This window comes from Leptonotus elevatus, chromosome 19, assembly GCF_054856555.1.
Source record: "Leptonotus elevatus isolate MCC_2025b chromosome 19, RoL_Lele_1.0, whole genome shotgun sequence".
In the NCBI taxonomy this organism is placed as follows: domain Eukaryota; kingdom Metazoa; phylum Chordata; class Actinopteri; order Syngnathiformes; family Syngnathidae; genus Leptonotus; species Leptonotus elevatus.
In genome coordinates this window covers 6,071,493-6,098,384 of record NC_141257.1, presented here as the reverse complement: position 1 = coordinate 6,098,384, position 26,892 = coordinate 6,071,493, and the positions used below count along the sequence as shown (strand labels likewise).

The following is a 26,892-nucleotide window of genomic DNA, read 5'->3' as shown; positions in this document are numbered from 1 at the left end:
TCTTGAGGGCAAAGGGGGAAGCAGAAGAAACTGGAGTACAGATCAATCAACTGTCAGAGTGCTGCGTATCTGAGGTGGAGTGGGCCCTCGGAGATGAAGTCAGTCAGATACAGAGAGAGGATCTTTGATTGGAGCCAAGGCTTAATGGTAGTGAGAGTGGAAGAGCCTCGCAGCAGCCTCGGGCATCACAGTCAGGTGCTCCGCTTGCTCCATCTGCGTGCACTCTCCTGTTTGCTTTTTGGAAGCAACCAAGAGAGAGAGAGATCATCTCACATCCAAAACCCAAATGTATTCATCAGATGTACTGACACAACTCATCCGTGACTTTTGTTGCTCAGTGCGGGGCAACAGTGGACATGGCAGAAAAAGAATTATAGTGGGAGACGATTTCTTTGTCTCTCAAGGACCAAATACCCATCAGTCAACTTGTTTGACTCCAAGGCTATGTTTTTTTTTTACCTGCCTCTTTTTGTTGTTGTTGGAAAACTGCATTTCTTGACTTAATATGAGTCACAAGGTAACCATTGCCTTTCCATACAAAAGAGTCAAGCTTTCTGATTGTCATTTAGCACAAATGAGGATGTGGCCCGTTATATAAGTTGTTGTTTTCTCTGCTTTTTTGAAAAATAGTTTTGATGTTTTTGATGGATCCAACCCGTGTTCTACAACTGACTCGGTTGTGAGCGTTTGTCAACATTTTTTTATTACTTACTCACGATAATGTGAGCACAGCCTGCTAATTAGCACAAGACAGCTCTTAGCAACAAGGCTAGAAGTAAGATGCCTTTTCCACTGAACACTATCACAAACATCTTCCAAAGTTGGCAATGCTGGAGAAAAAAATGGTCCACTCGAAGTGTTTGTAGCGGTAAATGAAGAACCGGGGAATGAAACCAGGCTACCGATGTCCCAAAACAGCGGACAGGAGCAAGCTAATAGACAGCTAGTTAGCTCTACGAGAACGGATGCAGTCCCTGGAATTTTGGGCGCGAAGCCATAGATATGAGACTACGAACCACACGTAAACGTGCTCATCAACAAATTAGTGAGGAATGTAATTAAGTGTTGTATTTTGCCTTTAAATGTTGTTTTGCAACCATGTAGTATGCATGATGTACATTGTGTATGAAATAAAGCTGCCTTGCCTGATGAAAGAAGAGCATCTTCTCTTTCTCTTATATGGTCAAATGTTTTCTAAAATGGCTGACAATATTGGGAAGTCCGCTTTGAAAATGAGCTAGAAGTGAATGAATTACTCTGGCGTGCATGTTTTTGGAATGTGAGAGGAAGCGGGAGCGCCAGGAGAAAACCCACGCAAGCGCAAAAAGAATATGCAATTTCCACACTGAAAGGAGTCAAGGTTGAACCTCTTAACCTAAGAACTGAAGCTGACGGGCTAACCACTGCCCTATTTCAACTAGTACAACCATCCATCCATCTTATGTACAGTACTACTTGTACTCACTAGGGTCATGGGTCAGTTGGAGACAATCCCAGCTGACTTTGGGTGAGAGGCATATTAGAATTGTGAGGCAGCTCCGGATGTCCACCTAATCCTATTTCCTGTTAAGTGAGAGGAAAGAACTTCTAACCCCCGCCCCCCCCTTTTTTTCTCTCCTTTTCATGAATAAAATATGATTGTAGATGTCAGCACTTAGCAAACTCATGTTGTTTGTTTGTCCTTGCTTGCACATACACAACACTTAATGGTGTGTTTGTACTCGGTTAGATGACATCAACGCAAACGACATCACATTTAAAAGTGAAGTCCGCAACTTGAAACGTGTACGTAGAACTAGAAAAACAACGAACGGGATTAAATTAAAACCTCGCCATGGTGCCTGTGTGGCAGCCATTGATTAAATGCACTTGTTAGCATGTACAGCCACTCGTATGTTTCTGCAGTGCCATTGATAAGGGCATTGTGTCCGCGCTCGCTGAAGGGAGTCGGCTAATTAAAAGCCGGCGACAGCCAGATTCAAAGAACAAAAGTTGGTCCCTCTGCATGCAAAGAAATCATTGTTGTGCTTTTCATCTTTGAGTTGCAACACACAGGCGTAAAAAACTCAAGGAGAACCTGAAAGTTTATAGTGTGGAACTTAATTGCTTGGGTGTGTTTGTATTTTAAAGATGTTATAACTATTTCCTGCGTGGGCCTATAAACAGTACAGTGAATGACATAAAAACTTTAGAACTTAATGATTTTAGGTGACTTTAAAATGAAACAATGTCAACGCTAGTTATTAAGAGGTTTTTGGGTTCAAGTGGTGAAAAGCTTTGTTTGCACAATTGAACGGCGAGCCCAATGAGCTCCAGGCATAATCTTTCGGGAGCTCCATGAAAATGGATTGCGGACATACTGGAGGTGTGCGGTAGAGGACAAGTGTGTGTTTGTGTGACAGAAATAAGCCATACCGCATGCAGGTTCTGTTCCTCCACACACGCAATCGATAAAGCATTACAGCGATCGCGGAAGAAGTAAGCGTGGTAGCAATGGAACAGGTTGTGGTAAAAAATCCATTTGGGGATGCCTGTTCTTCCTCAACTGCAAACATATTGTCCTCACATTCCAATAGAATAACCGCAGAAAAAAATGACATACATGATATTGTTTTTTTTCGTTTTAGAAGCTGAGTTTATTACAGTTTAAGCTGCGCAGCGAGTAAAGAAGAAAGATACCCAAAGCCCAAATCTGTTGCAAAACAGAATCGAGAACAAAAACAGTACATAACGTGATAAGACTGAAACGGAAACAATGTTTAGTTCCTCGAAAATAAATTCTAGCTTGGCTAAAGATGTTGATGGTGTTGAACAGAGTCTGGTGCCTAGTAACAGGCAATGGCCATTTTAATATCTTGCACACCGCCATTATGTATGCATAACTGTAGCTCACCAACAAACAGCATCAGGCTGAGCGCAAGATATAGCAATTAAAAGTCTTTACAGTCAAAATGCCTTTTGAATTTTAATGGGCCATGAAAACAGACAAATTACAAATCACAAATCGTATACGAAGTCTCTCTAAGCAACAGGTTTGTTTTATGTCCTCTTTTCTGTTCCCAAGACAAAAAAAAATCATGGGGTGAATAAACATTTAAAGGTTAGATATTAGCAGTTATAAAGATACAAGATACAGAGGCTGTAACTGGACTAATCAATGAAAGCTGTGTCCAGAAGCTTCTTCATTATTTTCCGTCTTTATCATGACAACAGCCGGAATTGTCAGAATGAATTCCACATCAAAGAATTCATCTCACAGGTTACAGTACAGGGAGTACCTCGTCCGTAGCACCTTCATTTTTGTTAATTTCCTACAGTAATCAGTATCACGCCATTTTGAAGTTATTTAAAGTTGTGTTGTTGTTACCCCCAGCAACGGGAGTCCATCGAGCAGGTCGGCTCACCATCAGGCGCGTCGCGTTTCCGCGTTTAACTCATTCACTCCCGGCCATTTTTACTGAAGCAACCCCAACCCCCTTTGCTCCCGGCTGGTTTACTGGATTTTAACTGATTTTGCAAGGCACACTGAATATTGTGTTCTATTGCTATAAAAACATGTAACCTACCAAAAGAAACATTCATCTCTTTTGTATCTGTTTCCGTTCTGCAGCAATTAGCATAAGAATATAGCTAAGTTTAATTAATATTTATATTCCTAGTGAAAACACTGACAAAAAGCTTGTTGCAACTTTCAACACGGCCCTTGCTGATTTCTTATACTCAACTGCCACCTGCTGGCCATTTTTTGTAATAACTACCATTGCTTTAAGCCAGTTGTCCCTAAAACTCTGGGCCGCGGACCAGTACCGGACTGTGGGCTACTTTGGACCGGGCCGGACAGTTGAAAGAATAAAAAACGTAATATACTTCCGGTTAATTGATTAGCCGATGCTTAAAAATATGTTATTTTAAAAATGACAAGTGATCGTATTCTCTCTGTTTACGACGGACTCTTGACGCATGTTAAGATGCTAATTATCTCAGTCGCGTAGCGCTGATGCTAATCGACAAGTTAGCAACATTTGTAAAAAAACAAACATTTGGAAAGTTTGAAAAGGCCCAGTGATGAGACAACACAGGAGCAGGTGATTCCCACGCATGCGGCTCTTAATTTAGCGTTATCGTGAATGAGTTACTCATGGACTTTATATTTGTTCTGCGGTGCCTTATGTTGGCGACGCCAACATATCATGCCCTCCTTAAATCTACCTATCTCTTAAATGCACCATCTTGCCGCATTTAAGGAGGGCGCTGCTAATATAGTTACATAAAATGTGGCTTCACATTTATTGCCATATCTACAAAATACCCGTTTTTGTGTTGCTCGTATCGTTCATAAGCATTACCATAGTGACCTCACCATATTAAAGCATTGTTGTTACCCTTTGTTACGGTGTCTGTGCTGCTAGTACAGGTACATAAAAATACATAGTGGATTTGCATTTGTTGTCGTAGCCTTTTATTAATCAGCTGCCGAACAGCCAAGACAAAAAAAAAAAAAAACGGACTCACTGATGAGCATTCAGCAGAGAGCCACACAGGAGTTCCAGTCACACGTGGCTTGGAAGACAAACGACATCGCGATGATGTGCTGTGCTTGTGATCGATGGTCACGGTGGCAAAACCAATGGATTGTGTTGCGCGGCAAAGCGGACACCCGCACCGCACTCGTTCTCATTTCTGTCATTTATTCCCTCGGCATACAGTATTTTTTTTTACCTGCGCGCCAGCTGTGGCTTTGTTGTTAACTTGATATGTTGACTTTGGGGAATACGATGTTGAAAAATGTAAGAGGTGTACACTTGTGTATTGACACATTTGGACACACTCGCGCAAACACAGTATGGTGCTATTGTGAAAAGGGATTGGAGACGGAACGGGGTTGGCTGCTCTGAGAACAGTTGTGTGTCGTAAATCAATGGCACCTTCATGGTATTATCCAATCCCACTCCAACAGGAACCTAATATAGGTACACACACGCATTCACATTTGCCATCCTTCTCGTGCAGCTCAAGAGATTTTAGAATTCAGTTCATGCTTCTTTCTCAAGATTGCCTATACCAGATCTTCATCTACGCCTTCCAATCTATGCAACTATTATACTGAGATAGAAAATGAACATTTGGAGAGAAAACCAGAAAATTTGATTTTTGTTTTTATACTTTGGTGTAGAGTCTGTGATAAGACTAGTGCTTGTCATCCACGTCGTAAAAACTTTTTGCACCTATTTTTAAAGAATGACAGTAATGACAGTATTTCAAAGCAATCTTTTTGCAAGGCGTGGGAAAAAAAATTGAAGGATTAATAATTGTCACCTCTGAAAATAAATCTGTATTTTCAGGTAATGTTGAAACGAAGAAAGTGTCAACAGTGATTTTCATGCCGCTGAATCCGAAAATAACATTGTATTTTCCGAATCAGCTGCATATACTTTTTGAGATATTCCACAGTTTTAGTGATCATAATGATATACAAGTTGTGACATTGATACTCTCTTTGCGCTACAACTTTGATGAGGTCTTTTCAAGCATGTGAAAATGCTTTCATTTTTGATGCAATATCGTGAAAGACGGAAATTGTTATCGCAGAGCCTTGTTTCATGTGAAAATCCAGCAACACTTCAGAAAATTAGGCAATATTAGAAGTAAATGTAAAAACTGGTGACATCGAAGCAAAAGCGCTGTTTTTACATTTTAAAAACAGTTGGGTTAAAAGTAACCCAATTATGGATTAAAAATGGACCGATACACTTTGAGTGAATTTGTCTCAACTTTCTGGATTGTTTTATACAAAATGACCCAATTTTTTGACCCAAGTGAAGGATGTGACCAATATTTACGAGTTGTTTACACTAAAAAAACAATTTCTTGACTCATAGTTGGGTCAAATTGACTCAAGTAGAGGATCGGTCCATTTTTGACCCATAGTTGATTATTTTTTAGGGTAGGTAGACTCAGCACGTTAAAATGACCCAGAAAGTGTTGAAATATATTTGCCACTCAAATTTTTTTTTACCAATGTTTATTATGAGCATCCTGCAAATAAGTGAATTTTATAATATGCGTACTACGTAATATATAATACAGTAATATCCGGGACATGGCACCAATTGAAAAGTTCTGCATGACCCTTCCCCCGGTCCTTTTATCTTTATTGCTCACAAAATGATACTATCAGTAACTAAATATTCTCAGTTGAATTCTCATGTTGAACTCTTAGCCTGTCTTTCTGCCTCGGCCATGTGACTTGATGGTCTTAACTGGTTTCAACTGGTAAGCGTGCAAAAATTCAGATTAAACAATTCACAGCGAAACAACAGTTGCTCAAATCATAATCTAACTTGACATTAGAAAACCTAAAATCTCAAGGGTCAAATCGCCTTCCATATAACAAAGCTTCATTTTGAACTAAATTTGAGAGAATAATAATGTCACCCCAGTTCAGTATGTTTCTGCGACTGAAATATTTAGCAGTTTATATATATTCATAGCCCAATAAACTGTCTACTTATCTTAGCGAAATAACTTTTATTTTTTTCCCCCCTAGAATGAGATGTTTGCATAAAGCATAAATTCATGTTTACGCCCGGAAAAAAAAAAGTTTTATATTTTCCAGCAAGGATAGTATTAAAATAGAAAATAAGGATGTGTATTTATAAACACTCATAGGCTGCATTTATTCACTCGTGAAAAACAAATCAAAAACATCATTGCAAAGCCATGGAGCTGCCGCTGATAAAAATGACAGAAAACGAATCAACACATTCATTTAATTATTTATTTGCCCTCATAATCCGGATTATTTGTTGCGATTGGATCGTGCGATGCAGTCCGGGGAGGATGACAGGTACTCACTAATCTCATTCAGGCGAGGTCCTGGCCTTCTTCTAATGGACAATCAGTGCGCCGTATCTGGCTAACATTTTCAACCTCTTGGCTGATCATCTACTTTGTCAACATTTGGCAGCCATGTTTAAGGCCTGCGATTGCGTCTTGACCTTTCGCACCACGCGTGATAAACAACACAAAGGTGCTGAAAAGGCAGCATGTTTGCATTTGGTTTAGATGTTAGTGAAACTGATTAAAGCCAAAACAATGAGCGGCGTTAAAGGAACTTTAAATTAACTCAAACTTACCGCACTTATTTTGACACCCCTAATTATTATTTTTTTTACAGATATGTTCTTCAAGCACCCTTTGATACACCGCAGAATTCATGGTGGATTCTATGCTAGTGGGCTGGGCAGGTCCTGTGAAGCAAAGCATCCCCAAACCATCAGACTTCCACATCAACGCTTTACGGTTGGTATGAGCTTGTTTTCTTGGAATGCTGTATTTGGTTTACGCCAAACATACTGTATCTCTCTTTTAGTGTCCAAATAATTCGACTTCACACTCATTTGTCCAAAGCACATTATTCTAGTAGACCTGGTCTTTGCGCATGTTCTCTCTGGCAAACTTCAGTCTGGCCTTGATGTTTTGTTTTTTTGGTTTTTTTACAAAGCAAAGGTGAAAGTCAAACTGTTGTTTAGGTCCTGTTGTGATATTTTATGTCTTTTGATGACTTATTTGAGTGCGTTGTACATACATACATATTGGGCGTAACAAGACTTGAAGTATTGGGACGAGTCGTGTCAGAATTTCAAGTTTCTGAAATAGGGACCGAATTAGAGTCATTTCATTCAAAGTCTCTACTTTAAATAACAGATCACGAAGTTGGTGGCAGTAACATCTTTGCCCTCGCTTGGCAAAGCTGCCGAGCTCCCTCGGATTCTTGGATCTCCCTCGGATTCTTGGATCTCCCGCGGTGTGTGATTGCAATCATTAGTTGGATCGGATTCACATAGCATCCACCTACTCGCGTGGGCAGCCAATCGCCCATGCCTGAACTACGGCGTTCTAATCAATTATAAAACGCCTGTAGCGTGTGGGAGAATGTCAATAATTTTGGGCATATATTAGAACAGCTCTCGACAACAAATTATTTGTTTTCTACCACTACATTGCGTAACCGCAACATTAACTCTGCGATGCAAACTGCAGGCCAAATTCATGATTCCCTTGCTGCTGAATAGGTGAAAGTGTGAATGCGTTTTCATTAACAATCCGTACAACAAATAAAGAAGACCACCTACATCAAAGACTTTAATTGCTTTAGCTCAGCTTTCACTACGGCACCACCACGTCCCCATTGGTTCCTGATTAGGGTAATACTACAATTTCACTGAAAATCAAACAAACAATAAATTCTCACCAGGAGCTATTTATAACGAATTTAATTGCTAGTCAATCCGGTGATGACCGGTGGTTGTGTTATTGCTGCGGGTGTCAGAAGATTAAAATCTTTAATCGCATGACTTCAATAGTTAACTCGCGATTAATCGCAAATTTTATACCTGTTCAAAATGTACAATGACTAAAATATTTTTCATACACTTGTTAACATAAAAGTGGGGAAATGTTAAACAAATAGAAATATGGCTGCATCTTTTAATTATTCATGCAGTAATTTCATAATAATTCATAAAATTGAGTAAAAAAAAAAAAAAAAAGTTTATGTACTGTAATGTAAAAAAACTAGTGTAATTTTTCTGCCACTAGATGGCATAATTGCATTTGTAAGACGTTGGTGACAGCTCTTTTTCTTTTCATACTAAGAGCTATCTAATATTTAACATGGAGTAACTTGTGAAAGTCTGCACATTTTTTAAATTGTAAAAGACAACTTGACGCCAGTCTCCACAACTATATACACTATTATTTAATTTATTCCTGCTAAATTTTGACGTGGACGCATCTGATGCGTTGCGACTGGAATTCCCCCACTACAGACTTTCCGAGTAAGAGGCGGGCAGGTCATTAACCGCGTGTTTAAAAAATGTGTGGCGTTAAATGAACTTTAAATAAACTCAAAATTAACACACTCATTTACTGTACAGAATTTACTGTGTACGACAACTGTGTGATTGTAAATACGGGACGATACCTCGACAAATAGGGCTTTCGAAATCCGCCAGGGATTTGGGACATAAGGCTCAAAAAACGGGACTTAACTTGTACCCTCATCCTGATGTTTTGGAGTTTTGCGAGATCAGGAAAGTGCATAAGCACAATTGTCAGCAGTGTACATGCAGGACTTTTCACTGCATCCCTCTTCTCTTCTATTTGTACCCCCCGAAAGGCTTTTCACACTGGATGAATCATAAAACGACACTTCTTTCTATGTTTCCCTTTTGGTTCACACTTGCGTGCAGATGTCTCTTTAAGTGGCAAATTTGTCGGTGAAATGTGTGCGTCTTTGCACTGCAACTCTAATGAGACCAATCTCATCCTAAGTGTGACAGAATGTCGCAAAAAGTGGCTTCCAAATAAGTAGGAGAGACAATGAATCACTCGCCAACGGGCCCTTTTCCGCCTGTGAACCGGACCGAGAGCGTCCTTAGAGAGAAGTAGAACCGTGAAAGCAGTTCATTCATCTGGGAAATGTCAAGAGTGAGAATAGTTGCTCATTCCGTCTGATTTGCTGCTACGTGGCATTGGAAAAAGAATGAAGCTCATAAATAAAAGTGTTGATATTGATATCAGTGTCATGAATGTTACGATGGTTAACGAAAACTAACATTCCATTCATTGAATAAAATACTAACGAAAATGCTTTTGAAAAAATTCTTACGTTTGTAAAACGAACTAAATAAAAATGTCCTTCGTTTTCATCTTTGTCAATTCATATTATAATATCATACATGAGCTCTCGTTTTTATCTAACACTCGACAAATCCTCCATACATATAAAAAATAAAAATAAAAAAAAGCATTTTCAAAAAATAAATAATAAACCTGGTCTAAAAATAAATAAATAATGAAAATTAATTACATTTAATATAAAAGTCAAAAAGTGGACTTAACAGACCCAAACTGTCACCCCAGAAGCAGAGTACAGGTTTCAGACTTTCAGTCTCAAGTAAATCATAAATGTGAAAATAATATTTTTGTCATTCTCTGCATTCGTTAATATTCATTTATAAAGTGCCACTGGCGATTTTCTCAGCCATCTAAATAATGTAATAAATTATGCTTGGACCTTGATGCAATTTATTTCCTGGAATTTCAATAAATGTACTAATATAATCAAGCTCAGATTTTATTGAATAAGAACACAGTGCTGCCTTGGAAATGAGTTAAATTCATTATGTGACATTCGAAAACACCTGAAATCTAAAACGATCTTTCCCCACTGAAATGAATAGAAATGCCATTGCGAATGCTAACTGTTAGCATGTCAAAAAGTAAAAGCAATAGGTTTTGTTGCAGATGTCCTTCCAAACCTTTAAGCGATTCACCTTCTCGGGGATACAAAAACAATTTCAGGTTCATTAAAATTCATTTGGGTTTAGTAATTTCATGATCTATCAACCTTAATTATGAAAATAAAAAATAGCTGAATTGGCGACACTGGCCTGCTATTAACTTGGAATTAGATCAATACCAAATTATGAATCACAAACCACTTCAGCGCAACTCATACATATTAACATCGAAGTGTGAAATTGAGCAATGGGCAAATGCTCCTTTGTGTAATGATGCACTACAACCGGAGGGTCAAATAAGTCCTACAAGGAACACATAGAGAAAAATAAAACCAAAAAATGGTCTTTACTCAGTATATTAAATTGATGGCAAAGTCCAAAAATGCTTTCATAAACATTTCATATATTAGGCAATATTGTCCAAATAGTTAAGCATGTATTATTCTCTAATCTTTGCAGCAACGTGAGCTTCCGGGATCTGGCATATTATTAGCTTTATTAAAATCTCACTAAATCTTGAGGACAAGGTTCTTGAGTTTGGCATTTCACTGAACCTTTGTCAAACTATTAAGCTTAATAGTAATAGCGAATGCCTCATAACCCCCACTTTTGTCTTCACACAGTATTTAGGCAATGTAATTGGTCATGGCGACGGTGCCTCAAAGGCAGAGTTTGGATTTTGGGCTATTAATTGAATGTTGGCGTGTTGATTAAACATTCCCTCAGAAGTCAGAGCGACGTGACAACAATTCAAAGCGTATGCGTGCGTGTATGAGCACAAATCAACGTTGTTTGGTTAAAGACTGCAACAACGCTAGGGCCTGCCACACGTTAGGTGGCATTAAAACATTAAGAACGGCTGAGGGGATTTAAAAGATGAAGTGTGAAATACCAGACTGAAGGTGAAACAAGTGACAAGGTCAGTTCGCTATGGGCCCAATAATATGAAATGGTCAAATTATCGTCCATTTGCTTGTTTTTTTTAGGATTATTGATCGTACATCATACAGAGGGACAAATTATTGCACAAATACGATAATTATTGTACACCTGGCAACACTGATTGGGTGCATGAAGAGCGCGTGCGCTGCGGCTCCCGTGCCGCGCATCGCCGGACAGAGAGGTAGTTGAAATGTGCAAATGGCGCGGTGCTGCTCGGCGGGGTTGTGGCAGAGAGGGGGTACTACAGTACTGTACTGTACCGTAATGTACGATGTCGTGCAAACTTAAAAATATGACCTTGCGAGCGAAATATGGGATTTATGGGCATCGGTCAGCCCTTGTTCGTATCTGCGAATGTTCGTATATCGGATGTTGGTAACTAGAGGACAACCTGCATATTTGGTTTAAAGTACTAATATAATATAGGAATAATCAATCATTTGCGAGAATCCATTCTTCGCATTTGGTCTTGGTCCCTATTTACGTACACAAGCATTTTTGCAAAGCAGCAGGAAAATACTATTAGCCATTAATATAATTTTACATTTTTACTTATTTTGTAAGATTGTGACAAATTCAAGTAAACGGATTTTGGTCGGTTGTACTGTATAATCTCCAAATGGTAATCACTGTTTGAGTGAGCAATCTTTTTCTTTTGTGTGTGTGTGTGTGTTTACTGTTATAAATGGCCGCCCGAGGCATTATTGGAAACCCTATTAGCCCGGACATGTGTAGAGTAGTTGGGCCTCACCTGTCAATTGACGGTAACTTGTTACCACCGCACAGTGTTGCAGTTCTCAGCGTTCCCTTCGCCCGAGACCTACTTGGCAGCCAAAAAATATGCACGGGAGACCTTCAGCAGCGGGAGACGATCACGTCATGTGCCAGCACAAACTGGCGGAGAGGAACAAACTCTTGGGCTTTGTTGTACTGCAAAAACACACATACGTATAACCACTGTTTAATTATGTAAAACATGAAGGGATCTACAGGGAAAATCAGTCCTAGTTGCAGATGAGTGAAGCTTGCATGGATATTCCTTGAAATACGATAGTTCTTATTTCGGAGTGGCCAAACACGCCCATACCAGCACAAGGATAAATCTCTTAAAATGTGTGTCCTTCATTTTATAGGATATCTTTTCATGGGACTGGCATTTGGCATGTCCCACACACTGCTCTGCCAACTCCAGTCTGTTTAATACATAGTTAAATTTTACTACAGTAAGTAAATTTAAAAAAATTATAATAAAATTGTTGTCCACAGCAAGTTACTTAATAAAATAACACATTTTGATCATGTACCGTATGTTCTATTTTCATGGTCATACTGACCGTTTTTGCATGTGTCCCTGAAATTTCTGTCCACCCCGTCATTAGGGGGTAATTGTCCCTTTAAGACATTTGCTTTTTGTTTTTCTTAAATGGAGGCAGGATACATATTTCCACTTAGCAGTCATAATTGTGTGTGTGTAGTTGGACGTTGTCAAGCATAATGCATAAAAAGACTTATGTCCCTTTTTTTTTTCTTTTAAAGATTTTTAAGTTTTTGGGATGTCTATTCAGTTTCATCCTGAAATCATAATTTTTTTAATATATATATATATATATATATATATATAATAAAAAAATGGACATAAGTGTTTTTCACATAGCAGCGGCAATATCTATCTAACTCTGTCAAACTAAAATATCAATTGATTATTGAAACAACAACAACCTTTTAGCAATTGAAAGTATATTTCTTTGATAATACACCATGTTGCTTCATAGACCAACACATGTTGGTCCAACATGAGCCAGAAATGTCCACCCTGTCATTGTCCACTCTTTCAGTAAGATCACATTTTCTACATGCCTATGTAATGCATAGACAAGTTTTTTTTTTTAAACCTTTTTTGTGTGTTTGTGTGAAAGTTTACTGCATTTCTATCTTCAAATACTGCCCTATTTTTTATGAAAACAGTTGTAACATTAAATTGAGAGAAAATCAAACCAATAGCTCATGAAAAAAAAAATCTTAAATGTACCAATTGAAGTACAAAAAAGTATCAGGTATGATTTACTTGGATGAGTTGAGTTTGCACAAGTCCTTTTTTTTCATACGCCGCATTTGAATGCAAACTCTTAACATGTCCCCCTCTCTCCTACTCATCCATATAATTAGCTGCAAGTGCCACGTTGAACTACCTCTGATCATTCATTAGTGATCAAACTTTTTTTCCAAATATGTTGCATATTTTGTGGCGCAGAGTGCAAATAAATGAGGCAGCTGAAGGAAAATCAAACATTTGGGAATATTTAATTATTATTTTTAACTGCTTTGTTGGCCCAAGCAAATATCTCCAAATACCTCTGAGGTCCAAAGAAGCACGGTTCAACAGATGGAGAGGAGAATGCCTGCAGCATTTGGCTTCCTTTATTCATGGATTTATTTATTTTACAAATAAACGGTGCAAATGCCACCTGTAATGCTAAAATCTGAATTTCAGCAAATGGAAATGTGAGACCTTTAAACATTTTTCGTGAAAGTAAGCGCACGTGTAGAAAGTGTTAGAAGTTCACTTCCTGTGGAAAAAAAAAAAAAAAAAAAAACTGAAATAAAATCACCAAATATACACCACCGACAGTCAGGACAAATACATATGAAGTTTATTTTATGGGCCTGTTAAACACATCTGTTCATTCTTTATGGACTGCATCTTTCAGCCAGCCGAACACTTATGTTGTGATACCTCAGGCAAATTGGTGAGGGCAAAAGCAGCTTCACAACGCTATTAAATGTAAAATAGTGATTTGAAAAATTTACTTTATAGGATATAAAATGTAAAAGAATGTTTTGAAATGCATTAAAGACAATATATCACGTAATGAAGTGTTACAACATGAGGAGGTGAAATGGCGCACCCCCCCCCCCACACACACACACACACAACTAGCAATTAGCTCAGATGTGAATGTTAATCCTTCATTTTCTCATCACGAACGTGCCATAAAATAATCGTGACTCCATTCTTCTTGCTCTGAGGATTCCGTGCCTTCTTCTATAATAGAATTAGAAGACATGGACATAATCACTCAATAAGTTCTGAACCATAAAATACTAAGTCCGTCTTGTTGAAAAGGAACTTGAACCTCACCTCGGTACATTTTGATTATTATTATTTTTTAATTCATTCATTCGATTAGGAGGTTTTTACACCCACAGAAGCTCACAAATTTCCACTTCTGCTTTTTATGGCTTGAGAGGGAAAATACATTAAAAATATTGAATCCAGTATAGATTTCCATAATTAACATAATTGTTATGGAATATTTCTGACACACATTCAAGGGCCAGGAACCAGGAGGTTATTATTAATATTCTCTATCTTAAGTTTGTGTTGATTTAGTAAGAATTGAAGCATAATATTAAATTCCATCTCCATACAACTGGTCATGATGCAAATCGTTGGCGTTGGGCAGAATCCTTGTATCTCAAATCATCACAATTCAGCCCAAAACAGCATGTTTGTTCAACCATTAACCTTAGAGCGCAAAACATTTTCAACACTTTAGACTGGTCAAAAGTTTATAAAAAATAAAAAAACAGGCCTTTGTTGATATCTTTACACTTACATTATATGCAGATGTGGGCATTTTGTCAATATTGAAAGATTAATGAAACTTGGAAAAATTGACAGACTAAGCATTGCCGGAAGTGGCTTGTTGTCTGTCAATATAATTATCAATAACCGGGTTAGTACTAAACGGACCTTCTCAGTCCGTAAACGACGAACCGCCCGTGCACATGCGTACCATCACAAACAATGTCAAGTAGAAAATAGTGGTGATAAAATGTCGGAAGAGAAGTTAAAATAACATTGACGGACTGTGCCCACGAAATTTAGTGCTGATCCTAAAATAACTGATGTAATTTAGCAACGATGGAAACCCGGTTAAAATGACGGATTGACGATTACAGTTTTGTTCAACCTGAAATATTGACGGATTTGACGATGACAAATGACAGACACTCAAAATGACTTGACAGGCCGACCTCTGATTATATACTCAACAAAAATATCAACACAACACTTTTGTAATATCACCATTTCTCTCTAATATTGTTCACAAACCAGTCTAAATCGTGACCGTTAGTGCACAGGTGTGCCTTCGACCGCCCACAATAAAAGGCCACTCTGAAAGGCGCAGTTTTGTGCAGGTGCGCTTTTCTGTGTCCCCCAGACCTCCCAAATAAAACAAGACTGCACCTTTCAGAGTGGTCTTTTATTGCGGGCAGTTTAAGGCACACCTGTGCACTATAATCATAGTGTCTAATCCATATCTTGATATGGCACACCTATGAGGTGGGATGGATTATCTCGGCAAAGGAGAAGTGCTCACTTTGTTGTTGTTGTTATTATTATTATTGAACATTTGAGCGAAATGGTGACGTTATTGTGTATGCGGAAGAAGTTTTAGATCTTTGAGTTGGGCTCATAAAAAATGGGAGCAAAAAAAAAAAGCACTTCTCACTGCTAGTGCACCATTGCCGGTTGATTGGTTCATTTGCCAGTTGGGTGAGAATAAGGTTTGGATTACTTCCTTATCACAATAACCGCACTGCACTACGGCGCATTTGTAACTGAACCGAGACCCCAATTTCCAGGCTGACGGTGTTTTAAGCTTACATCAACAATGCACTACAGACAAGAAAGCAGGATTCCCTCCATAAGTGCCGCAGAAACGCTGCACGTGCAGACGAGCACAAACGCTCTCCATACATCCTCAATGGCAGACATCATCCCTCACTGTGATTTGGCATCTCATAAATAAACTGTTGAGGCTGAAGGGGGGGGGGGGGGCGGGGGAGCGAAAAGATGAGGAGGATCGAAAGAGAGAAAGAGGCAGGTAAAGAGTGAGAGAGAGAAGGAGAGAGGGGGGAGTGGTGGAGCGTGATAACCCAATTTGTTAGTGGTGAATAAATAGCATTCTCTAAGGTAAATCACCACGGCGAAAGCAAATGAAATAAGGATGGGAGGGGGAAGGCGAGGAGATGGCAAGGATAAACAACCTGGACTAATGTAAATAACAGCAAGCGAGGTTTGCCGGCGAAAAGCTATATTTCAATATTGGGCATATGAAAAGGAAACAGAGATGAATTCGAATGGCTTGAGAGTGAACTAAGAAGTCATAAATCACTCTGTTGCAACTGGGCTATTTTTTTTATTTTTTTTTCAAAAGAGCTAGACAAGCTTGTTGTTTTGAAGCTGAATCTGTTATAGTCAGTTTGAACTCCTTTGTTTCTTTTTTTTTTATAACGATTTCATTGATCACGTGTTAATATAATCAGATGACTTTCTTTCAATACCGAGCAATCTAACGCCTTCATTTTTCTAAACCAGTAAGCTGATTAAAGTTACTTTCCTAAGTGGCTGTACGTTAACCATTTTTTTATTAATTACCTCATAACGTATGTAGAATGCAGAATTTTGTTGTCCGTTTTGAAGAGAATTTCGAGGAGAAAATGTTTCTCTTGCATTTGGGAGCGACGTCACACGTCACGTTTTCTCAGCGGAAGACGCAACGCCGGGTCACGTGTGCCAACGTGCGCGCGCTCGCAGCCTGGCCAAAACAATAGACGCTACCTTCACGACGTGTCACCCTTTTATTTAACTTTAAAAAAAAAATGCTACTGTTGGCCGTAGCCGACGCCGGAAAATAGGAATTCAACTCACGAGGGATAGCAGAAAAAGCCAAGGACCGTAACGTCCCTCCTCTCCCGCGAGACCTGCGTTGCGTCGGGACATAAGAGTGCTAGTAAGTTCGTTACACTCGAAAAGATCCCTACTAGCAATAATGCTGAGCTGCCCCACGCAGCGTCTTTCTTGTCATACCTCGAGAAAGAGTATGGCAGAGCAAAAAATAAATAAATGACTGTAGTTCATCTCTGGTACTGGTAGAAAATAGAAACATTTTGTAAATGTTATAGTTACAGTTTGTAACCAGCCTGCACGTGTAACGTCTTATATACCAATTTCTGTATTGCAAAAAACAGAGAAACAGAAACAAAGAAACATGTTTTAAGTTTCATAACTTTCATAAGTGTTATTTAAGTAACCGGTTGTTATTCTTATGTTGGGGCGGAAATTGCTGAAAAGTAACTGTTAAGTTACTTTGACAATACATTAATCAGTAAAGTAACTAGGTTACTTTTTTGAGGAGTAATTCAGTAATCAGATGACTTTTTTCCAAATCAACTGCGACAACACTGTTCCTAATAATATAACGAGACCCAAGCAAGACCTTACTCTTAATTGGAGCCTAAAAAACAACAGCTGCGGGTTAATTTGCTCATTTATATTCACCCTTAACATGCATCAATAAGAAAACGGTTGCATCTGGATGGAGTCAATCATTGGGCTTTGTCACCGCATGCTTCGCATTTGGCTGGAAAACACATCGCTCAGCACTTTGGTCCCCGTCGCACGCCAGAATTCTTAAGCGCATATTCCGTTGTGTCCAATGTGCAACAAAATAATGACCCAACAGGATGCGCCACTGAATTAAAAAGGACGATAAATTACCTACTCGTGGCTAATCTACCTCTGCGGAAAATTGACTCCATAGTCCCTCTTTTAAAAACCAATTTGTGATGGGAATAGACAAAACTGCCCGGAGACAAAATCGAGTGTCGTCAAGTCTGTGTATTAGAGAATGCAAGAATGCGATCCGCCGCCATTTAATGTGAAATACAGAATAACTGTAGTAGCAAAATATGACAAGCCTGACGGGTTGCCAAAAACAGTGCCCTGATTTTTCAGATGAAAAAAGAAAAAGCAGCCACAGACTAAGCTCCTGTGAGGGAGGAGCACAGTACGGATTTAGGAGGGGAAAAAAACCTCAGCAAACAATCACATGAATCCGTGTGCCGCAAACGTTCCAATCCGGACAAGTGAGCTCCACCTTTCCTGATTTTCATTTTATGTTGAGAGACCAGCTGATCAATTCCGTAGTGTAGATTTTTGCAGGAAATTGCAATGGGGAGGCTTGGATGAAAGTTTGACATTAAAATACTACTTGAGACAAAGCCAGCAAGCAGGAAAGATAAGGGAAGGAAAAGCATGTAACTCCATTGAGAGACAAGAAGTAGATAGACCGATATGTTTTTTTCAGTGCCAATACCAATTACTACTAGTCAAGGAGACGATAACCGATATTTGGAGCCGATATTCAATTTCAGTAAAAGGGGAAGAAAAATAGGCGTAAAATTTTTTTTACATTATAAATTCCAACTCTTGACTTTGTTGGAATGTCTTCTTAAAGCATATCGACACCTTCTTAAAATAATCGTCTAAGTATTTTTTTCAGGAAACACAAACAAAATTTAACCATTTGCATCAAGGCAAATATATATATATTTTTTATATATTTTTTTTTAAATCTTAGACAGTCGTCGTATATGTTTTAAAATTCTAACGAAAACTTGAGGGAGCTCCCAGGGTCCCAAGTATGTATTAAAAACTAAATGAAAACAAAAAAAACGAGTAAATATCAAAGATCCCTATAGGTTTCCACAATAAATAAAATCTTCCTTAATTTCAAAGTAACTAAAATGTTAAACTTTCAGGTAGGGCTGGGCAATATGCCCAAAAAATAAAATGCTTTAGGCTACAACCCCCCCCCATGAACAATAGAAGAGAACTTTGTTACTGTCACAGATTTTTTTATATTTTTTTTAGAATTTCAGTAACAAACAAACAATTCTTTGTGGATCCGAAGCGTTGTGCTGTGACAGTTGCTTTTTCAATAACTGCTCGTGTGGAAACACTGATTACTGTTTTGATTTTCAGCCAAAACACAATATAATCCGCAGTGTAATCACCTTTTCCTCATTAATTTAGTCAGTACAACATGTTGGAATTGCAATATTTCTAGTGATTTAAGGAAAATCTCAAAGGACATAAACATTTAAACCTGTAAATGTAGTTATTTTTTTGTTTTTATTAATTTTTGGGAAGTATGATAATAAAAACAAAACTGCTTTGTTAGTACAATGTTGACTTGTTCCTAATGAATGTCCTCAAACAATGTTTGACTTTGTGGGTTTTTTTAAACAGAAAAATACATTCCAATGTATTTGCAATTATGTTCCAATGTACTTGCGAATACGTTCTGACGTATTTATAAATATGTTCCAACATACTAGAAAATATGTTTAAACAGAAACAATTTGAACTTGTAGCCTACATGGCAATTTTTATTTTTATTTTTTAACACATAATGCCACTTGCGTATGTGTGGCATTATGGGAAGAAAATGCAGAACAGAAATGGGAAAGGGGAAAAAAAGCATAGCATGTTGCCACTTTAAAGCAGTGTGCTGTTGTTATTTTTTTTTAGTGCATCACTCCAGGGGATTTACCCACACAGCTCACAAAAGAGATGGTGGTTCATTCTGCTAGAAAATAGTCCAGCTTGAGTATAATAAAATTATTTTCCCTCGGATTTGTTCTTACAGTTTGTGCAGTTTGGAGTAAAAGACAAAACATGCCTACATTGAATTTCCTCTAAAGGTCAGAGGTGCACTATATTGTTGATACGTGTAACGTGAATTCGAGGAAATGAGAAAGACAACAATGAGTCCGACAAGATTTCAAGGTAAAAAAGCTCACATGAGAGAGATACGGCATGTAAAGTGGCTGGGATATCGCTCAACCCAACAGGTGGAAAACAAGCTGTTGGCAAACCTCACACATACCAGAAGGCAGGGCAAGACGAACCATAGCGCTTGGACAAAACATGCTATAAAGGACACAAAAGTCCAGTATCATTGCTGATAAGTGTTTGCCACGAGCACCTGGACCACTCAGCCGGCATCCTCCGGGAGGATGCAAGGATGGATCCACCATAATGGAAGCTGAGAGGGGAGAAGAAAATGGGCCTTTAGATTTCATTTGAGTGGAATTTACAGCACAGTACTTTCAGTAACGTTCAAATCTCTCAAAACGCCAGTAATATGTTCAATAAAACATTTGAAATGTTTTAAATATGGAAAGCAGCATTTTATACTAGTTCACTTTATAAAACGCAGTAACAAAAAAAAAACATGTTTTTGCGAAATGTTCTGCAAATTGTGTGTGCCTGTCCCCGAACCTTTTTTTTGGTCTGAGGTTAGAGGGGATGGCGGAGTGCTGAATGACTTTGATGACTGGAGTTGACGGTTCAGTCCTTTGAGATTCACTTTGAAGAGGAAGCCGAGAAATGGTAGTCTCGAAAGAGAAATGAGAAAGAAGATAGAAAGGAATTGCGACTGTTGCTGAGACCTTGATTTGTTTAACATGAAAACAAAAATTGTAGATGTGGAATTTCTCAAGATGTTTGATTTTGAAGGTGATCTGAAATGTCACGGTTACGCAACGCATCCCCTACAATAGGGAGCTCGGCAGCTAGCGAGCTCGAACCTGATGCTAAAGCCAAATTGTGGCAGTGTTTTTACTTTCCGGACCTGGATTTGCCACCCCTGGTTACTTTGTATAAACAATCGATCAATGTCAGCTCCTGGGTCCAAATTCAGCTTCTCACCCAAACTAACACACAAATTTTGAATAAATGAGGCAAAAGTACTGTATGTACAGGTATACTATATGGTGTACATTGGGGTGAAAAATGTGTCACTTAAAAAAAACCTAATCATTTTGTGGTAATTACTTTACTGTAACCAGAGGTGGAAAATTCAGGTCCAGAAAGTAAAAACCCTGCCACAGTTTGCCTTTAGCCCTTTGTATTAGCTAGCTAGCTAGCTCCCTAGCAGGTCACCGAGCACCCGGGGGAGCTAGCTAGAGAGCTCACTAGCTAGCACCTGGGGCTTAAGCCAAACTGCGGCAGTGTTTTTACTTTCCGGACCTGGATTTGCCACCTCTGAGTGTAACGTAATGGGCTCCTTTATGATTTGGTAGTAAAACTAGAATTTTATTATTGAGCACAAAAAAAAAGGTCTTTCGGGGTTTTCGAGGCACTGAATTGGACTTTCTGGAGTGGCTAAAAGTGTTTAAATCTGCGGTGTCCAAACTCGTTACTCAAGGGCCCGCAGTCCTGCAGGTTTTGGATGTTTCTCTTCTCCAACACACCTGAAGCTCATCAGCAAGCTCCGTATAAGCCTGATAATCCTGTTCATTGGAACAGGTGCGCTGGAGCAGGGAAACACCCCAAAATCTGCAGGACTCTGGCCCTTGAGGACAGAGTTTGGACACCGCTGGTTTAAATGAAAACTGAATTTAACATTTACTTTTAATATTCACAAACAGCTGCATTTTGAGCAAGCTACCTTTTGCTACCGCTGATTGTAAAAGAACGGTAATAGGCAGAATCAGCAAGAGAGTCTTCTTTCATTTGTCAGATGTGGTTTGTATATATAATCATAGAACACAATATCTTGTTGAAAATGTCTTAATGTTGTAAAATGGCCGGCAGTGAAAGAGTAGCGTGTGTTGTTGACGCCACATTGTCCCGTCACTCTGTTGACAAATGAATGACTTCTAAAACTTTCTTTGTAAACGGTACAATGAAAGCCAAGCCAATGACTGTCTCTCAAGTTCCTTCTCAGTTTCTCTCCCGCACGCTTATTGTAAAGGCCCAGCACGTTCCCATCCTTTTTACCATTGGCATTACCATACCTTTGATCGCACGCGCCCCCACCTTCTACCCACCTCACTCCTCATGCATACTGTAACGGGAACCCCTTTTTTATTAATAATTTTTTTTAGCTATCTTTTTCTTAGTCAGCAGTTAGGAATGTTCACTTAACAATCGCCCTAGATGGAATTACAACGGTAAAAACGAGATGTCTTTGAAATGGAAATTGCATGCACGGGAGGGCCCCCGCGAGTACCCCCCACGGTCTCCTGGATCCCGTTGACGAACACCCGGGTTTCATTCCATCTGACAATCCGAGGAAGAGGCAGGAACGCCGAGAACAAACATGCAACAGAGAGCACCAGAGATGGAGGAGACAGTCACCCCCCAACACCCCCACCCCACCCCGGCCAGAGTTGACAAACAGCTGCATCACCGCCCTCGCGGCTTTCATGTGCGCCGTACTTTTTACTTTCATCTGACTCGCCGTTTGAGATGATGCTATTATTTACCCATCATTAGTTGCAGAGGAAATTGGGCCTGTCATCTTCTTGATGACACCTCTTCCAGATTAGAAGACACGCAAGTGGCACTGCTGCCTCGATTGTAGGGGGGAAATGACTCTGCGGCGCGGAGACTCGCGCGAGTTGGAGCCTATAACAGCTGACGAGGTGGGGGGGGGTACGCACATATAGACACTGACTTCATTATCGAGGGGGAACCGAGTCAACATTTTATGCTCCAAAGTCCGGCGATTGCACCACTACAGTGATTATTTATCATACGGAACAACGCAATACAAAATACAGCATCTTTATCTCAGGAACTTCGTAGGATTTTATTAATATATACTAGGGGTGTGAATTGCCTATTACGATTCGATTCGATACCGATTAATCCCAATATACGAATCTACACATTGATTGCGATTTTTTTAAAACTCAAATTTAGAAAACACTCATCAGTAAACTTGTACATGTACACTGTAAGATGTGTATGAAAATGTCTTTATTTATCTGAAAATGCAAGTTGCAGTCTGTTTGAACAGCACTGAAATCAAATATTAAGGCTTAATGTTCCATTTATATAACATTCTTCCATGCTTAATGTGTAAATCCTAACCCTAAGTAAGACGTTTTGTTGAATATTCCCATAAAAAAAAAAATAATAATCTATTCGGCCGCATATTGAATCGATTCGAGAATTGCGCGCTGTAATATCGTGAGATATTGCCGAATCGATGTTTTCGAACACCCCTAATATATACGCCATATAACGTAAAATCCCGTCAATAGCACGCACCCGTATATAATACGACATCAGTGAATTCCGGTTGGATTCGTCACTGAATAAGACATAGTTGCAAGGGGAAAAAAAATACATATTTCTCAAATTTGACCTCACTAGTTGATGGAGAAGACTTTTATACAGCACTTTATCTGCACTGAATTTTTTCCAAAGGATTTTAAAAAGTATGTAAAATGTATCATTGTAATCAGCAGGACCATTGCTGCTTAATTTTCTAGCTACGGAAAAATTGTTCTTTAAAGTTTTAAATTGATTACCTTAAGTAGCGTCTGGCATTATGGCCAACGGTCGATCTGGGTCGGTTATTGCACACAAAACCATAGTAAATTGTGCTTGCATGCTACTTGGTACAGTAGCTAGCCGCATATAGTAGCTATATTCGCTATAGCGCAAGCTGTGTGTTTAGCTTGATTTGAGATGTTTTTTTTGGGGGGGGGGGGCAAAAAAAAGTTGCATTCGTGGGATTTACAGTGCTACGTCACTGACTTGGTAGTAAGCAGAGTGACGACGCCGATGTATGAAACAAGGCAATGTTTATGGCTTGAAGTCTATCATCGACGGTGACCTTTTAAAGTGGCCTAACAAGTTGTCATGGTAGAATAAAATTGTTCACGCTTGAACACTCTTAAGCAAAAATATGGCTTGAATTAAATCCAACTCAAGCCTGGTCTCTTTTTTTTGTTCTTGACTGCACCTGAACGAATGGCGGTCTTGTCGTTTATCTGTCCGCGTCTCTTTCTTTGGCTCATATCAAGGCTATGATTAGCTATGAATAACACATCTGCTTCTTAATTAGTTTTGACAGTCGATCACAGCTTGACATGTGCATTACCAACACCTTTAGTACAGCGCGCTTTGATTTTCTGATGTAGGAGATTACACCTATGTAATGCGAGGTGGAATCTAAACTTGTTGAAAATGTCCCGCTACACAGTATTACAAAGAGTGGTTGTTTTATAATACATATAAATGATGAGTTTTTAAATATATTTATTTGTGGTACACAGCATATTTGTTTGTCAAGTTAATTTACTTCTGTTGCGTTTGATCGCACAAACATAGAAGCGGATATGGGTTAGCGCTTGCCCATTTATGTAGATCCCCTTCATCCATTTCCCCCCCGTAATTAGTGCACGCTTGTTAATTAAGCCTCTGGGCACTCTATTACAGTTCTCCTTCTAAAGCCGAAACCAAACCTGAGGGAAAACATGTTGCGTGTCTTAGATAGAAAGACCCAATGATCTTTGAGTAATTATCAATTACCATGCTAATTCAACATTACCGCATCAATGCCGCACTGGAGAAGCGCAGTGTCGACTTACAAATGCTTTTAGGGGAATTAAGTCAATCCCAACCAAATAATATGTTCTCTGCAGCCCCACAAGTCTAAATGTGCTATTCTGGTCGATATTGTGTTAGCGGAATATGAGTTAAGCAGCAAAAGGCAGCCGTTTTTATCTATCTCAGGGGGCGGCCATTTTGCCACTCGATGTCGACCGATGATGACATCAATGTTAGTCGGGTCTCAGGAAACAACCAATCGCGGCTCGGCTTCGGAAAACAGACGAGCTGCGATTGGTCGTTCCCTGAGCAACAATGATGTCATCTTCGGTCGACAGCAAGTGGCAAAACGGCCGTCATTTTGATCCATCTCAGGGGGCGGCCATTTTGCCACTCGCTGCCGACCGAAAATGACATCATTGTTGCTCAGGGAACAACCAATCGCAGCTCACCTTCAGAAAACAGGTGACCTTTGATTGGTTGTTGCCCGAGCAAGTGGCAAAATGGCCGCGCCCTGAGATGGATCAAAATGGCTCATATTGTACAAATGTAATATTAATCAGAATGTCATGTTTTGACTCGTGAGGTCACATATAACATATTATTGTCAAGATATATTTAAAGTTGACTTTCCCTTTAAAAAAAAAAAAAAAGAAATGCAGATTTTTTTTTTGTAAGATTGCGAAACGTTGGTGTCTGCATGGTTTGACTAAATGAAAAACTCCCTTTGCCTTTATTTCCCTCTTTATCAGTACAATGTTTCATTTTGTCGTCAACACTCGAGAATGCTCCTCAACTCCTCTTAAAACCATCCAAAGTCAGAAGTTGATTTGAATTTATTGCTTTGGAAAAGAGCGTTTTTTCCGATTTGGCAGGCTATGAACAACAACTTTTATTATCCTGATGAATAATTAAAAAAAAAAAAAAAAAAGAGCAGTAATTTAGTAAATGAGAAATGTTAGATATTTTAACTGGCTAAGAATTTCAAAATGGCTACAGAGCCTAGAAGTATAAATAACACTTTTAACTGTTTAATTAAACGGAATAGCAGCACTTAAGATTTGTACTCGCGGTGACGTTTGAACATAAATCAAAGAAAGTGCAACTTCTTTTTGTTCTTGTACGCGGTCGCCTTTCGGCAACGTATCATTTATTGTACAGTTCCATTTAATGCCATGTACTTGCAAAGAAATATGATGGTTAAGGATTTCCAAGCTGATGACCTTTACCGTGATTTGCTGGCAGGGACTTGGCGCGGCCACTTCACCATTAAGCCCTTAAAGCTGACAAGTGAGAGCGATCAATTCTCACGCTCGTGAGCTAAGTAAATTTATAGATTCACAATTTGATGTTTTGTCATAAAACCGTTTAATTGAAGCATGTAAAAGCCTTAAGGGATTTCTTTTAACAAGTACGACCGGGCCAAGTGCGGAGACGGAAGCCGACGAAAGCCTTTGCGCGGTTCATTCAATTCTCCGGTTGTCAAGGTCAGAAATTAGGAAACGGGATTGGGAGTGGAATTTCTCACCTCAATTTGCTCTCGTTAAAAAACGCGTTGCCGAATATGCTGCTCTTTTCCCGTACGGGAGCCATTTATGATGAAAGTGGCGATTTGTTGTTCTTGCGTACGTACGGCTTCGAAGAGTGGGCCGCATGTTGAAATGGGGTTAATGCTGCAAACTTATCGTTTCCATGACGACAGCGGCGTCCGTGGAGCACCGGCTCGCGAGAGGATATTTTTGCAGTTTGGCAGCAGACGAAAAGACAAACAGGAGATGAGCAACGAGCCAGTCCAGCTTCTACTTCAGTTTATTAACATGTCAACAACAGCTTTGGGCAAACGACAAAAAGAGAGAGATTCAAATATGTTTATCAAATGTCAGCCATTTTGTTTTGCAGCACGCTTCGAACCCAGCGATGGCCAGCCTCGTACACGTTTTCCTGTTCCTCGGGCAGCCCTGGTTCAAGTCAAGATGCCGTTTTTACCTGCACACATACAAAAAAAAAGCAGGACGTTAGGAATGGTCAGTGCAAGTAACCTGGCATGTCCTTAACCTTTCTCACCGTGTGCTAAAAGAAATTAAAACACGATATCACATTTTAACGTGTTTGTGTCTCACCAGTGACGAGAACAGGGCTGGGCTGGACATCGTGTCAACGGCCTGGGCTGAAAGACACGGTAACAAAATATAGTTAGCTTTGAAACATGCAAGCACGTTTAGCATGTTTTTTTTCTTTTTTTTTATTGTCCTCATTTTTCAGGTGTGTTTTCATTTGTAATTAAAAAACATTTTAAAATGACACTATCTTTTTATTTTTTTGAATTGAGTCTGTAATAAGATGAGTGGCTTTTAAAAACAAAATGAGTAAATCTGTTTAGAATGGAATTTGCTCTCCATTATTCCATCAATATTTTTTGTTATTGAGAAAAAAAGCATC

At 39.1% G+C, this 26,892-nt stretch overlaps 1 protein-coding gene and 2 long non-coding RNA genes across 10 annotated transcripts in view; 1 reads left to right on the top strand and 2 right to left on the bottom strand.

Moving 5' to 3' along the window:
• LOC147157661 (uncharacterized) lies at positions 1-16,793 on the bottom strand. Its single transcript, XR_015091456.1, has 3 exons — positions 16,696-16,793; positions 12,001-12,179; positions 1-234 (listed from the first exon to the last, which is right to left on the bottom strand). It is a non-coding gene; the product is annotated as an uncharacterized LOC147157661 (long non-coding RNA).
• LOC147157660 (uncharacterized) lies at positions 16,723-26,754 on the top strand. Its single transcript, XR_015091455.1, has 3 exons — positions 16,723-17,050; positions 26,353-26,477; positions 26,577-26,754. It is a non-coding gene; the product is annotated as an uncharacterized LOC147157660 (long non-coding RNA).
• LOC147157658 (uncharacterized) overlaps positions 26,279-26,892 on the bottom strand; it is a 103,870-nt gene continuing 103,256 nt past the window's right edge. For all 8 annotated transcript variants that reach the window (XM_086063499.1, XM_086063493.1, XM_086063498.1 and 5 more), the window contains 2 exons: positions 26,574-26,620; positions 26,279-26,439 (listed from right to left, as the gene is read on the bottom strand). In XM_086063499.1, coding sequence (XP_085919625.1) covers positions 26,608-26,620 — 13 coding nt within the window. In that variant the 3' untranslated portion in view covers positions 26,279-26,439; positions 26,574-26,607. The remainder of the gene's footprint in view (positions 26,440-26,573; positions 26,621-26,892) is intronic.